Source organism: Emydura macquarii, unplaced genomic scaffold, assembly GCF_026122565.2.
Source record: "Emydura macquarii macquarii isolate MOO-44397 ecotype Brisbane River unplaced genomic scaffold, CSIRO-AGI_Emac_v2 contig_1119, whole genome shotgun sequence".
NCBI lineage: Eukaryota > Metazoa > Chordata > Testudines > Chelidae > Emydura > Emydura macquarii.
Window position 1 is genome coordinate 9,452,986 of NW_027131256.1, and position 14,292 is coordinate 9,467,277.

The 14,292-nt window shown below is 42.4% G+C and overlaps 1 protein-coding gene across 3 annotated transcripts in view; it reads left to right on the forward strand.

Moving 5' to 3' along the window:
* Nucleotides 1-10,559, forward strand: part of TTF2 (transcription termination factor 2) — a 34,903-nt gene extending 24,344 nt beyond the window's left edge. Inside the window, exons 18-23 of one of the 3 annotated variants that reach the window (XM_067546131.1) lie at nt 2,217-2,387; nt 3,234-3,292; nt 5,308-5,461; nt 7,691-7,773; nt 9,393-9,467; nt 10,178-10,559. In XM_067546131.1, the coding sequence (XP_067402232.1) occupies nt 2,217-2,387; nt 3,234-3,292; nt 5,308-5,461; nt 7,691-7,773; nt 9,393-9,467; nt 10,178-10,322 (687 nt within the window). In that variant the 3' untranslated portion in view covers nt 10,323-10,559. Of the gene's footprint in view, nt 1-1,355; nt 1,535-2,216; nt 2,388-3,233; nt 3,293-5,307; nt 5,462-7,690; nt 7,774-9,392; nt 9,468-10,177 lie in introns of those variants that run through there. The other 2 variants (XR_010919348.1, XR_010919349.1) reach the window with 2 other exon arrangements.
* Nucleotides 10,560-14,292: the final 3,733 nt, after the last annotated feature.

Genomic DNA, 14,292 nt, shown 5'->3' on the forward strand with positions numbered 1-14,292 from the left:
CAACCCCAAATTGGCTGTGAGTTTTATACTTCGATTTCGCCAACCAAGTATCAAGTGTGAACTCCTCAAGCACTATAACAGCCTTAGCATGGAGTCACAGACAATCCCCGTGGGTACTCCAGTCTGTTTTGTCACCAGGCAAACTTGCCTTAGTGGTAGATGGTCCCTTACTCCAAAAATCACAGTAATATTCAGGTCACTCCCAGTCCCAAAGGACCAGTCACTTACCCCAGGTCAGTTGCACCTTAGATCCTGTACTAAAGACAATAGTTGTAGCCAATCCTACAATAAATTAACTAAAGATTTATTAACTAAGAAAAAAAGAGTTATTTACAAGATTAAAGCAGGTAAATACACACACAAATAAATTGTAGTCTTAGGTTCCAAAAGGTAATAGCAGCTGCTTGTAATACGCAGCTCTGTACATCCTCTAGAGCTAACCCAGGCCAAACAGCTGGGGATCTCTTGCTTATGTTTAGAAATCTTCACTCCTCAGAGTTCAAGCAGCATTGAGAGACAGTTCTTTCTTGCCAAGGATTTTTATTCCCTTCCCCCAGAGTTCAAGATGATGGGGTGAGTCCACCTGCAGGACTTCTTTTCATGGCAGTGGGGAGCAATCAACAAAGTCATTGTTCTTTGATGTTTCACAATGGCTCATTTGGGTTAACTGCCCCATCTTGGTGGGCAGGACCTAACGCCTTTTGTAAGAAGCCAGCATTTCTACAGTAATGCTTCTTTCCTGTTTGATGACTTAAGCAATTACAGAGGATTACAATACAGACACTTACTATAACCTTATAATATGGTGTACAGATATTATAAGTAAGATAAACGCATGTAGCATCCTATGAGCATTTCATAATTCTAAACACTAAACACATTCTTGTAAATCTAATACCTATTTTAACAATACTAACACACAGGCGTGCCAGACTGGTTTCTAGCTATGCGTCTGTCAGAGTTCAGTGAGGCCTACAGGCCTTGGCATGAGCTGGCATCTGGTCTGCCAGCATCACAGCAAACACATAAGGTAAAGGAGAAGTGTGCTCTTTTGAACCACACCGATTTTTGCAGAATATTTGAAAGAAACTATCAACAACCTAATAAAAAATATTTCCTGATGTTCAGCCCGTATTTTTCTTTTAGCTGTCTCCCGTTTCTTTTATTTAAGCTTATAGGCCCCATGTTAAATTCTTTTTGGTGTTTACTTTGGCAAATGTTTGTAGACCATCGTTGTGTCCTCTCTTCTCCCCTAGTTTTAGCCAGGTTAGTTGGGTACTGAATTTTTTCCTCAAATTAATAATTTTGTTTTCCTTCTCTGAATTCTCTTGAATTTGTCTCTTTCTTGCATTGAGGTCTGAACACTTCATTCTAGAAGATAGTCTTACCAGAATGATATAAAAAAGCCGTATCTTCCACCTCCATGATGTGATCGTTTATTTGATGTCCCCTACTACTATCTTGGTCACTTACTGAAGTGTCATGCTTGCAAACGACACAGTCCTTGAACTGGTGGAGGCATGTACAGCATCTGGTACTGGCATGTATGCGAAATGCATTGGGGGCATGGTTTTAGGAATTCCTGGCACTAAATTGTTCCTGGGTCTGCTATCAGCTGCATTAAAGAGCTGGTTAAACATTGAACATTGCAAACGTGGCCTCCACAACTGGCAGCTTGCCAAGAGGCCAGGGGCAGCACCTGACTTGTATAATATGGAGTGGATTGTAGCCTCTTTCACGTTAGGCCATAATTTCTTGTGGCTCTCACCTTTCAGATTTAAGATAAAAGTGGCCAACACAGGTCACACGGTAAAGCTCTCTAGGCCACACTTGTTAATTCCATTCTCATATGCAACACCAACCCCCTTGAATGGTGGCAAGTTTTCTCTTCTACCTCAATTTCCCCATCTGTAAAATGGAGGGTGAAGCTCACCCACCTTATAGGGAGGCTTCAGGGTAGAAGTGGTATAGACTGTGTTTCACCACCCTCTGAACTGTGTGTTTCAACTGTGATTTGGAGACAGACCTTGGCTTTCTCTCTTGATTAGGTGAAAACAGTTCAATCTTTTGGGTGTATAGACCAGGGAAGAGAGTGGTCCGTGAGGCATGCTCAAGGAGTTCTGCTAATAGCGCACAGATGTTGCTCTCTGGTTACTATCTGCTGATGTGCATGAGTCTCTCATTCCTTACTGTATCTGCTTATTTACTTTTTGCAGGCCCTGGACCAAGCTAACTTGAACAGTGAAGGCCTCTCCCTCTCCCTGGAAGAACAACTCAGTGCTTTGACTTTGTCTGAGCTCCAAACTCCCGACCCAAAATCTACAGTCTATCTCAATGGCAAGGCTTTCAGCATGGATCTCTTTGAAATCACCAGAGAGAGCACCAAAGTATGCTGACTGTGATTCTGTCATGTCTCTTGGGAGGCCTAGATTTCAGCATTTTCATGTGTTTGTTTAAAGTGAATTTTGATAGCTTTATATATTTGCAGTTGCCTAGCTGGGTGGGTAGGCAGTCTGGACGTGGGCAGATGAATATACAGATGAACATATTTCAGGGAGGTTCTAGCCTGTCAGACTGCATAGGAGGCTATAAGAGAAGAGTACCTGCAACAAAACCACAAGGACACACAGGACCTACCATGTTGGTAGACTCTCAATGTCCATCTCAAACATTAGACCCTCGGGACAGTACAGAACTTCTAGGTAGAGGAAGGGAGGTGGCAGCAAAGTGCTCCCGAAAATCTTAAGAAAACAGGTGGGAGAAGGGAAGCAATACTAGCCTGGGTCCAAAGAGGAAGTTTGATTCCTACAAAACATATTTGTAACTTTTGATTTCTTATCATGTTTTCCATGTCTTGTGATCTTATTACTGTTACTGGCTAAGACTTATCTAAAAAGTCACAGCAACTACAATAGAAAATTACAGGAGCAAATTACAACTCAGTTGCTTTTTGCAGAGTTAATTTACCCTTTTTCAGTACATTGCAGTGAACACTCAAGTTTTTTACTCAGTGTAACTTCCCTAAACCCAGTGTCTGGATTCCTAACTCCTTAAAATATCATAAGTTTGTACATGAAGGCAAAATCAGGTTTACAAAGCATCAGCTAAGATCCTGTATAGACCTCACTTAAATCTGGATTCAACCTTTTCTGTTACATTGCCGTGTATCCAGTGATAAAGTGCAGGCTGCCTTGTGGCTGCACAACAAAGTAGACTAATTTCTTTTTCTTCAGCTATCACATCTCTTGGCTGAACTGAAGACTATCCAAAGTCACTCGAAATCCCAGAAGAGGTAAGTGTGATAATGCCTCTCTTGTGTGTTTTTGTGGGCGGGCGGGGAAGTGGGAAGATTAGATAAGATGATCAGATACAAAAACCCTTGGTATAGTGAAATCCCCATGGTATCGCAACATTTCAAACTATTGACCGTGTGTGAAAGCAAACAGGAAGACGAAGGTGAGATTTGGAGAAGAGGAGACTTTGAAGGTAGTTGGGGAATTAGGTGGATGTGAGGTTAGGGTTGAAGCGTGGATTGTCTTTGATGAAATCTGAAAACCAGGTGGGAAATTTTCTCTTGGATATAATAGAGTTATTTTGGTCATATGAGAGAATCTGGGAGAAGATACTTTAAAAAATAAAATTAACAAAAAATCATAGGATAAGGTAAATCTGTGCTTAAGTCAGCATTTCCCAAACTTTTGAAAGCTGAGCCCCACTTCAGGCAAATAAAAACAATCCCACACCCCTTCAGCCTCACTGTGTTTCTAAACTTCTACAAATCTTAATGTGTCAGTCTTGTCTTGTCAGTCTTCTGTGCCCCTCCAGCCAGTCCCTCTCACCTCACAGGGGAGGCGTGTCTCATACTTTGGGACATGGTGGTTTAAGATGTGAGGAAAGAAAGTCTGATGTGTGGGAGGACAGGACACTGACACAGGGCTGGGCAGAATCTCTTTCAAATGAGTCCTTGGATTCTTTCATGTGAGAGGCCTCAGGGAGGGAGGGAGAAGCTCCCTGGTCAATAACTTGTGGAAGATAATTTTCTTCATGTAATAAATTGCCAAAGGGTATGTCTGGGTGGGAGAAGGGAATATTGGTTCAGTTTAATCTGATGCATGTAGGTGTTCAGATACCACAGTGGTGTGTGCTGCATAAGAACTTGATTAGAGTAGAATGTAGGAGCAATCAACCCTTCTTCAGAAATATATATTCATATGCTGAGATAAGCACATGTGCTTCTGAATACCAGACTGGTGCTCCAAAAAGCTGATATAAGAATCTAAATGCAGGATTTGGGCATCCTATTAAAAGGGTCACATGTTTGAAAACTGGGCCACAGAGAAAATACTGGAGAGTTGGTTTGCAATGGACTGTTCCATAACAGTTAATGTCCCCTTAACATATGGTATAGGCTGAGGAGAAAATCTCCAGATTGTGTGCCAGAATAGTTTTGTTGAAGGATTTCTAGCTGCAGTGAGAAACAGCTTGCTTAGTTTTTCTGCCTCAGAATAAACACACTGTGCTCAAATGGCCACTTGCTGGAGGTGAGGTTGCCATTTAGTCACCCTTGCTCTTAAGTCAGGTTGTTAGTAAAAAGAAATAGTCACTACCTGTTCCAGCTGGAAGCTGGTGCCTGATTTTTTGACAATTTGTGTGCAAAAAGCACTCTCAGATGTATGAGGAAGAAATCAATTTGGGTATGCCCATGTGCTTGCCTGATTTGCATGCATACTTGCAGTAATTGCACATGCAAATCAAACATCTGCTAGGTTTGGTAATACAGTTCTGGAGTGCTATAATATAATGCAGAGAGGCAGTCACTGCTCAGATACCTCATCTCCATCTTGAATGTAGGTCAGTTAAAGGGATCCACTTATAAGATAAATTTCCAGATGAGAACAGATGAATCCAGAGTGTGATTGTCTTGTAGGAAACACTGCAAACAACTTCTTCAAAAAAGCCTTTCCACACTAAGAATGACATGCAACAAATACCCTTCTTCCATTAAATCCCCCCCGCAAAACCAACCAAATCAAATCCAAAAATCCTGCGTACCCCAAGCAGAGTTTTGACCGCCAAAAGGGAAGAGAGCCAGATTCCATGAAGTCCCTCTATGGACTTCGCTGTCATTATTGATTTTGGTGGAAAGCATTTACATACTATGGTGATAGGCAGCAGTATTGAACCCTAAGATAGCTCCAATAAACAGATATGAGGTTCACATGTTTAATTCACTCTTAATGTGTTGGGAGCAAGGGTTGTTACAATGTATCTAGTGATTGTTTTGGACTCCCTATTGTCTCTCTTCAGTGTCATTGTGTCTCAGTGGACTAGCATGTTGAAGGTTGTGGCTGTGCACCTTGAGCATCAAGGGCTGAAGTACGCTACAGTGGATGGCTCTGTCAATCCTAAGCAAAGGATGGATGTGGTGGAAGAGTTCAATAACAATCCCAAAGGGCCTCGGGTATGAAATGGGATCAGGAAAGCTGTTTTCAATGCAACTGTTTGTAGCTGGGGTAGCTACTTTTCTTTGTGATTGGATTTGCTGGGCCAGATTCTACATCAGGAATCAAGATGTATGTTCAGGGCGGGAGGCTGTAGCTGTAAAAGCCAGATGTCAGTTGTAAATGGGAGCAGCTCTGGTATAGACTATTTGGTGTAATATTTGCCTTAATCTTCCATGCTGAGACTGTCAGACTCTCAGGCCACTTAAAGGCTTGCTGGAACCCAATCATACCAAAGCCTGTATTAACATTAAGCTGGGCCTGTAAGATTGGAGGCGTTTGGCGGAGGAGATAGGCAATTCAGATGAGGCTGACACTGTTCCTAGCTCACCCACTGCAGCTTGAGGACATAAAAGATGTATTGGGTCATACTTCTTTCATGCCATGAGAGCTGCTGTAGGATTGTTCCCTACAGTCTCTTTTCCAGCATACGTGATACTTCATGCAAAACCTCAGTTGTTCAGACACCTACCTCAGATTTACGGAAGAGCGAGGGGTGTCAGGTTCTCTTGCAAAAAGAGCCAAATGAACACTATGTTATTTATTAGACTTTACATGTCAACCCAACTCTAAGGACAAGAATGTAAAGTTGACATGGGTGGGGGGAATTCACACTTCACCTCTATCTAAAACGGAGTGACCCAATTGTGACATTTGTAACTAGCTCATTCAGTATAACTCACGATTGAGCCAAAAGAGAAAACAATTATTCAATGCCATAGCATTTTGCCATAGCAGTTTGGAGAGGAAGATTTCCTTCCCATCTATGGCAGTCTCTGAAATCCTGTCTACTGGAACTGTTCAGATGTCTGGGTAGTCTGAGTGCAGGTTGAACATTTCTCTCTAAACAATTTCTTTCTAAATGTTTTGTGGAAGTTTCTGCAATTCAAACTGGACTGGCTATTTCCCTCCAGAGTAAATCTGTATCTGATGACATTTTTAACTAGTCTTACTCACTGCAGGTTTGGGAGAGCCACAGGCTGATATTTGCAAAATGGATTTTTGCTCCTTGCAGCTTATAACCTCAAACCAAGAGCCACTGGGTTTCATGCTGCTAGAGATTGTTCTCCTCTTAAAGCAGTGCAGGATGCCAACTTCTCTCAAACAAGCCGTTGTTAGGCCCCCCAATCTAGCAGTCATCTCTTGGTATTGACAATCTACCATCTGTTGACTGTTAGTGTCAGTGAGATGAATTGCAGAAGGTATCGATCCATTTCCTAGTGCACAGGAGATTCATATTGCCAAAAACTACAAAATGGGTGCTAATTGGTCCCCTTTTTGGCAGCATCAGCAGAGAGACCAAAGGACTGAATCGCCAAGCAGAGACTGAACTTCCTTCACAGTTAGAAGTCCTCCCTCCCAGTCAGGAGAAATATATTGGGGTGATGCATGGGGGAAGCCTACCCTACTGTTCTCCAGGCCATACAGTCTTGCAGATAGGTTCAGTCTCCAGGGCTGTCAATCCAATTTCTGCTGCACTAAATATACACAGACAAGGCATTTGGTATGATTTATGTCTTGAACCAAAATCTAGATTAAATGGGGCATAAACTTGTTTGGGAATGGTCCCCTTAAAGTAGAGAGGTTATTTTATCACTATATGTGGCACTGGTGCCACCACTGTTGGAATACTGTATCCAGTTCTGTCACCCACAGTTAAAGAAGGAAGTTAGTAAATTGGAGAGGGTTCAGAAAAGAGCCACAAAAATTATTAAAAGATTAGAAAACATGCTTTATAGTGATAGAATCAATGAGCTCAATCTATTTAATTTAACAAAGATAAGGTTAAGGGGTGACTTGATTCATCTATAAGTATCTACATGGGGAACAAATGTTTAATAATGGGTTCTTCAATCTAACAAAGAAGGGATAACACGATCCAATGCCTGGAATTTGAAGGTAGACAAATTTCAGATTGGAAATAAGGTGTAAATTTTGAATGGTGAGAATAATGAATCACTGGAACAATTTGCCAAGGATTGTATTGGATTCTCCGTCACTGACAATTTTTAAAGCAAGATTGGATGTTTTGTTTAAAAAATATGCTCTAAGAATTATTTTGGGAACGTTCTGTGGCTTGTGTTATATAGGAAGTCAGACTTAGATGATCAGAGCGTTCCCTTCTAGCCTTGGAATCGATTAACCTATGAAAGTAACCTATCTTTTTGTCTTATTGTTCTTTGTTGAAGGTGATGTTGATCTCACTCCTGGCTGGAGGTGTTGGCCTAAACTTAACTGGAGGCAACCACCTCTTCCTTCTTGACATGCACTGGTAATGTGAAATGGAAACTTTGCCTTTGAGGGTAGACTGCTCTGTACCGCAGCATGGGTAACATGAGTGCTTACAAACTGGGCATGAGGGAAGGGTGTATTTGATTGAATGTAAAACCCATGGTCCTACTTTCCCATCCCTGAAATTATTTGCCTGTCCAGGGCAAAATGTTTTTAAAATGAAACTTTCAAGAACAATTCAACTAATGGCCAGTCTGACACCCAGTACTGTGAAATGGCAGCAAAGCTCCACTTGGTAGCTAAAACAAACTGTTAAAGTGGATAAGGACAACACAGAGGCTAAATGCTTAGTCTTTATCATGGAGGCTGTTGGAGAGGTGCCTATCCTTGACTTAATCTGTTCCGAAAATAAAAATAATATCCAAGGCTGAGAGGCTTGTGCTAGAACAAAAGTATAAGTGATAAATTAGAGAGCAACCAGTCACCATGACTGGATAGCATATCTGCAGAAGCTCTGTAGCATTATGAGAATGGAGTGTCTGAGGTACTGAAAAAATATGCAATCTTTCATAAAAATCAGCTGCTTATATTGCAGGACTGTAGGGGAGCAATCATTCTAACTTTTAATAGAATTATTGTTTGTATTATGGTAGTGCCTAAAGGCACCAGTCATGGATCAGGGCCCCAAAAGATGATCCTTGCCTAAGACTAGAGAAGACTGTTGAGGAACTTTGAAGAGATCTAATGAAGTGAAGTGAATGGGTAACTCAGTGACAGTTGAAATTGAATATTGACGAATGTGAGGTAATGTGCATTGGTATCGATAATTTGAACAACTCAGACTCATTGCAGAGTTCTGACTGCTTGGAGAAAAAAAAACTATGCTTGCCACAGTGGCATCTAATGAAAGGTATGCAGCCAAACGTTAGTATGTATAAGATGTCACCGTGTCTGTTATGGGTCACAGCTGAGAGGGCCAATCTCAGGTCAGACTGTCAAAAACTGGGCAGACACTGTCACATTGGTGGTATATTCTATAATTAGATTTAACCAAACCAGCAACAGATGTGTGTTCCTGGATCGCTATACTAGTTTAACAGGGAGCCACAGACAGTTCCCTTAGACACTCTAGCCCAGGAGTAGTCAAGAGGCAGGCAGCCTGCGGTCGACATCTGGAATGCCAGAGTCTTTTCAGCACACCATGGGACATGTTGGGATTCAGGGCTTTCAGCCTGTCCTAGACTCTTGGGGCTTTAGCCCCGTGGGAGATGCATCTGGATGGAAACCCCCCAGTAGGGCTGAAGCCCTGAGACCTGCTGTGAGTTTCTTGCATCTTACTTTGAAGCACTTGGTACTGGCCATGGTCAGACCGAAATACTGGACTGGATAGACCACTGGTCTGATTTCTGGTATAGCCATTCCGGTGTGTAAAGCACAAGCAATAGTGGGGAAAGTGGTAGATCTTCATTTTGCGATGCATTGTTTGGTATTCAGAACAGTAATGGAGCTTGGGAGGAGGTCAGATTCCTTGTATAGAGGGAGCAGGCAGCAGACTAAGGAGGGGGGAAAAATGTGTTGAGGATAACAGTTGATACTTGTCTTCATTGTTTCTAAGGTTAACAAGCCACAGACCATCTGAGCAGTTTTCTTACCTTGCAGGAATCCTGCACTTGAAGACCAGGCATGTGACCGCATATACCGAGTGGGGCAGAAGAATGATGTGGTGATCCACAGGTTAGGGTTAGCTGTTCAACTTCTGCATTAGCAGTGTCTAATGCTGTTGCCTGTCATGTGATGTCTTGGCTTTGATTAGGGGTGACATGGGCTTGCTTTGAGGTTTGTTTCTGAACTTCAGGGCTATGCACAGGGTACAGAGGCTGCATCATATTAATGTTTCTGGAATTTGCCTACAGACTGCCCTCCTGAATGCTGAATCTGAAATTGATTTTCATCAGGTCAGAGCCCAATCCTGCTTTTCTCCTTTAATAGCTTGATGAATGCCTTGGGTCTCTCTCCACTGCTGAGTGCAACTCGACCACCAACCCATTTGCTTTCATCAAGACACTCTTAAGAGCAAACAAGTACACTTTATATATGTTTAATATGGTCTTCAAGCTCTTGGTTGCAAATGTGGCCCTCTAAATTTGGACACCCCTAATATCAACAAGAGCTATGGTTCAAGGAAGGATTGGTCAGTGACTCAAATTCCTTTCCTCATGATTAAATATTTAAGTTTCAAATTACAATCCTAAAGAAGTTTGGTAGGATAAATGGTGGTGGCTGCAGCGTGAATCTCAGATTGTTGGATGAAAGGTGCTATAAAAATGATTTGATCCCCTTTTCTTGAAAACAAGATGATTCACTGGAAGTTGAAAGGGCTGGAAGCTTAAAAATGCTTAAAAATGTTTCCAGAAATTAGGATGATGTGGCGCTTTGCATTTTAGGTTTGTCTGTGAGGAGACAGTGGAAGAAAAGATCTCAGAGCTCCAAACCAAGAAGAAAGATCTGGCTCAGCAAGTGCTGTCAGGCACAGGAGACTCCTTCACCAAACTCACCCTGGCTGACCTCAGAATTCTCTTTGGCATCTAACTGCGTCTTACAGCAGAGAGCTTGAAAGCAATCCGGAGCCTGGAGGCAACCAGGGAGTTTTCAACAGAGGGCCTGCATTTAAAGTAGCTAGTTCTTATTGGAGCAATAACTAGAATTGTTATAAAAACTGCTCCAGGAGGCAAAGCTACTGCATTTTTAAATTATTTTATGTTAAAGTCAGAAGCTATATACAGTAAAGACTAATAAAACTATAAATAAATCAGTTGTTTTACTACTTCTGAGCCAAGTTGATGATTCTGTTTAGTCCTCTTTTGTGGGGGAGGGCGGTTTAAGCACATTTCTCTGTAGTTAAAGAAGATTTTCTTTTTCCCCTTATTAGAATGAGCGAGAACTTGTGAGCAAATGGAACAGAAGAAGAGGGGAACAAAAGGAATGAGCAAGAGGGTGAATAAGAGGATGGGGTGAATGTGAAGGAAAGAAAGATGTTGTTTTACAGAGAAAAAATACCAAAAGGAAAAATGATAGAAATGGGTAGCTGGATCAAAAATGGAAGGGGAGGAGAATAAAGCAATAGAAGAAATAAGTTTTAAAAAGAATTTTTAGCTTAACAAATTTGATTTATATTCCTATGTACTTCTCTAGCAGATATTTTATATCTAAGTGAGAGGGTGGCTTCTTCCTCTGCTCAAAACACGATACATGCAAGTTGCAGGTGGCAAGAATTTTAGCCCCTTCCTTGGGTTTCAGTTACACTCATACAAAGAAATCAAAATGAAATGCAAACTCTAGCCCAGGTCTTCTCTCCAGGCTTGGATGCTCACTGGGTTCCTCCCTGAGGACCGATCAGCCTAAATCCTAGGTACTTTCCAGAGAAAGCCACCCCCTCTTTATAGCAGGTGGGGTAACAAGCTGCTTGCAATAGTGTGTTTGCTGTCTCTTTTCTACCAAGATCATCACCTGCTAAAGAATGGGGTTTTCAGGCAAATGCTTCCAATTTGTTATACTTGTTCTCCCATTCCCACAACCATGCACACAGCATACTCTTTGATTTCCTCTCCACTGCCCATTTCCTTTGGGATCCAACTTTCAAAGATGCCTGCAACCATCACCTCCACTTCTCTTGACAGGTTCCCTTGCAGACTGAAGAATTCAGGAGATTTCATCTCCACTTTTAACAAAGACATAGTTTATTTCTGATACCACGTAATAAGTGTGACACACAGGAGCACTGGTAAGAAACTGGGACTTCATTCCCTGTTCACACTCCCCTGATGCGGATGGATCAAGGTGAAAAAGATGAATACCCTATCACATGATTGGGCAATATCTACTGTCTCTAGTGATCCTGGTTCCAACAAAGATACCATGCTGCAATGTGATCTTGCCAAGTAAGGATTTGTTTCTCTTGTCTGTTAGAAGCTGTGCCGTTTCTGGAGTGTCTAGGCTGGATTTGGCACAAGTCTCTCAGATTTCTAGAGGATCAGTCCTTAGAGTCCTCAGAACCTTTGAGGTACTGGGAGAGGTCACCTCCACATCTGTTCCCATATAATACAAGATTTGCAAACAATTGCAGTGCTATTCCATCCCACGCCAGAGCTACCTGAGGGGATGGGGGCAAATGCTTGTCTTTGTTCACACACGTTGAGTATGTGCCCATAGCTCCATCCATAAGGGAAGAGCTCTAACCTATCTGTAGGTTGGCTGTGGGGTCACTGTAAGTTTAGAAATGGGCAAATGGCATACGTGGCCCCACTCGTATGAAGATCCCTAAATCCTCTACAATGAGCACAACACATCTCTGGTATGACTTTTCCAGAGTCTCCTGGAAAAATTTCCCCATTTGTCAAATTACATATGCGCTCCTGCAAAATGGGGAGAGAGGGGTTAAAATCACAGAAACTTAGGAATTCTGATTTTATTCCTGCCAATTCAGGGTCCCAATGGTGTGTTCTCCAGCACAAATTAAAAATGTCCCATCATGGAGGTTCCATCCCTTCCTCCGGAGAGGGATTAGTAGACAATTAACTAGTCTAGTTATGTAAAATCTTTTAAAGGGATGTTTCTGGATCTACACACTAAGCATTCTTTTGGTAAATTGTAGCGTGTGAGGATTATCTAGGACCTCCTCGGGCTATTCTAAAAACCGTGTGTGAGCCGGGGTACCCGGTTCTTTGAAGCCCCCTGCATTACTGGCTGTCCTGCCACACCCCACCCCAGGAAAAGGAGCAGTGAAGGTGGGTGGGTCCTCCGGGGCTGCCTAGAAAGTCTGCAAGGAAGCAGCCAATCAGCCCAGCAGATGGGTTCTGGTGGGTGGTGGCATTGGCATTCCCTGAGGAAAAACTTCAGCAGCCCTGAGGTAAGGGTGAAGTGCAGGGGTGAAGTGGCCCAGGGAATGCCCAGCAGCAGCAACGGAGTTAAAGGACGCAGCGGGGGGGCTGCTATTTGTAGGGTCCCTTGGTTGGGACCTGGAGTAGTGGGTGGGCCCGCATCCCTCCACTGACAGGGTGGCCTAAACCCCAAAGGGGATACGGCTTGTTTAGAGGCCCAAGTACAGGGCAGGACTTAGTCTTCAGGGAGAAAGCCCTGCGGGGGCTCTACTCTATAGCAGGGCGGACATGGACTTAAAGCTAGCCCAGAAGGGGCTGAGGCCTGAGCTCAGAGGCAGGGCTAAAAGCGATAACAAGGGCACAGGGACAGGTCCTGTTGCACCTTTTACCCCAGAAGGGGTTCCTTCATGTGCCTTCTGAGTATGTGTGACTTGCCAGACGGCTGAGCCACTGAAGACCCGCCTGACAAGGTTAACGCTGACAGGGGTGCCATGAGCAGAAAGAGAGGGAGTGTGGAGCTTCGCACCTGACTGACAGGAGGTGCTCAGGTCACACAGTGTAAATATAATATCGCTGCAGTATGATTCTAGATATTTGTATAAAAGGGTGTCTCTTCCTATTAGACAGCTCAAGTCCCCACTTTCTTCTCTTTGATAGAGGGCTCTGGCAGATTTTTGAAGGAAAAAATCTCCTGAGGTGACCACTCGGCATCCCCTCCCCACTCAGCTGGTGGCAGGAAAGCTTTCAGGTGAAGTCAAATCTGTGGGTGATATCTCTAGTTATGTCTTCCAAGATGCCAAAGTCCTCCAGTAATAAGAGACATGAGAATGTGATATTTCTTTGTATTTCAATCTATAAAACAGGCAAAAGAGGCATTTTTTGAATATCATTAAAGGAGTAGTAAACTGTAAATAATTTTATAAGACATAGCAATAAAGATCAAATATTAACTTTTTAGTTCCCCCCCCCTCATTAATGGTCATAAAACAAGTTTTTGTATTAGGGCACAAAGGGTAGGAACCAGACATTTATTTTCTAAAACTGTTACTAACACAAATATCAGTCCATGTGTAGGAATCCTGGTGTTTATCTAGATATTTTAATGAATACTAGTGGAAAAATTATGAATGTGACCTTGCTATCATTTTTTACTATTACTTTTAAAACAAAAGACTGACTTAACTGCAGGTTTGAAACTTCTCCAAGGGATGTGTTCATTTTTCTGTCTGCATTGTCAATAAGTTAGCTCTCGCTAATAAAGATTCTGATAATACTTTTCTGGAATCTTTTTCTACAGGTCAAATAGAAATAATATAGAACAAACCAGCCCATACAGATCTCAGTGAATGATGACAAAGAAGCAGTAAGTTAGCCAGAGCCACAATCACTGAAGGTCTTATGTAAGTAAACATTTTAAATCAATACAAAATCTTACAGGCAGTAACATTTTGCAGGTGGGATTCACAGGTGGAGAAGACTGAACAGGTGCTAGGAAGTGACTGGTTACTGTATTTGAATGATGAACTGAATCCTGCTGTTCAGGGAAGTAGTCAGTCTCTTGCCATAAAGGAAAAGTGCTTCCTAATTTCATTGAATGTTTCACATCTGAAGCATCTGAGTCCTTTGAGCTTAGGGTGACCAGATGTCCCAATTTTAGAGGGATAGTCCTCATGTTCAGGGTT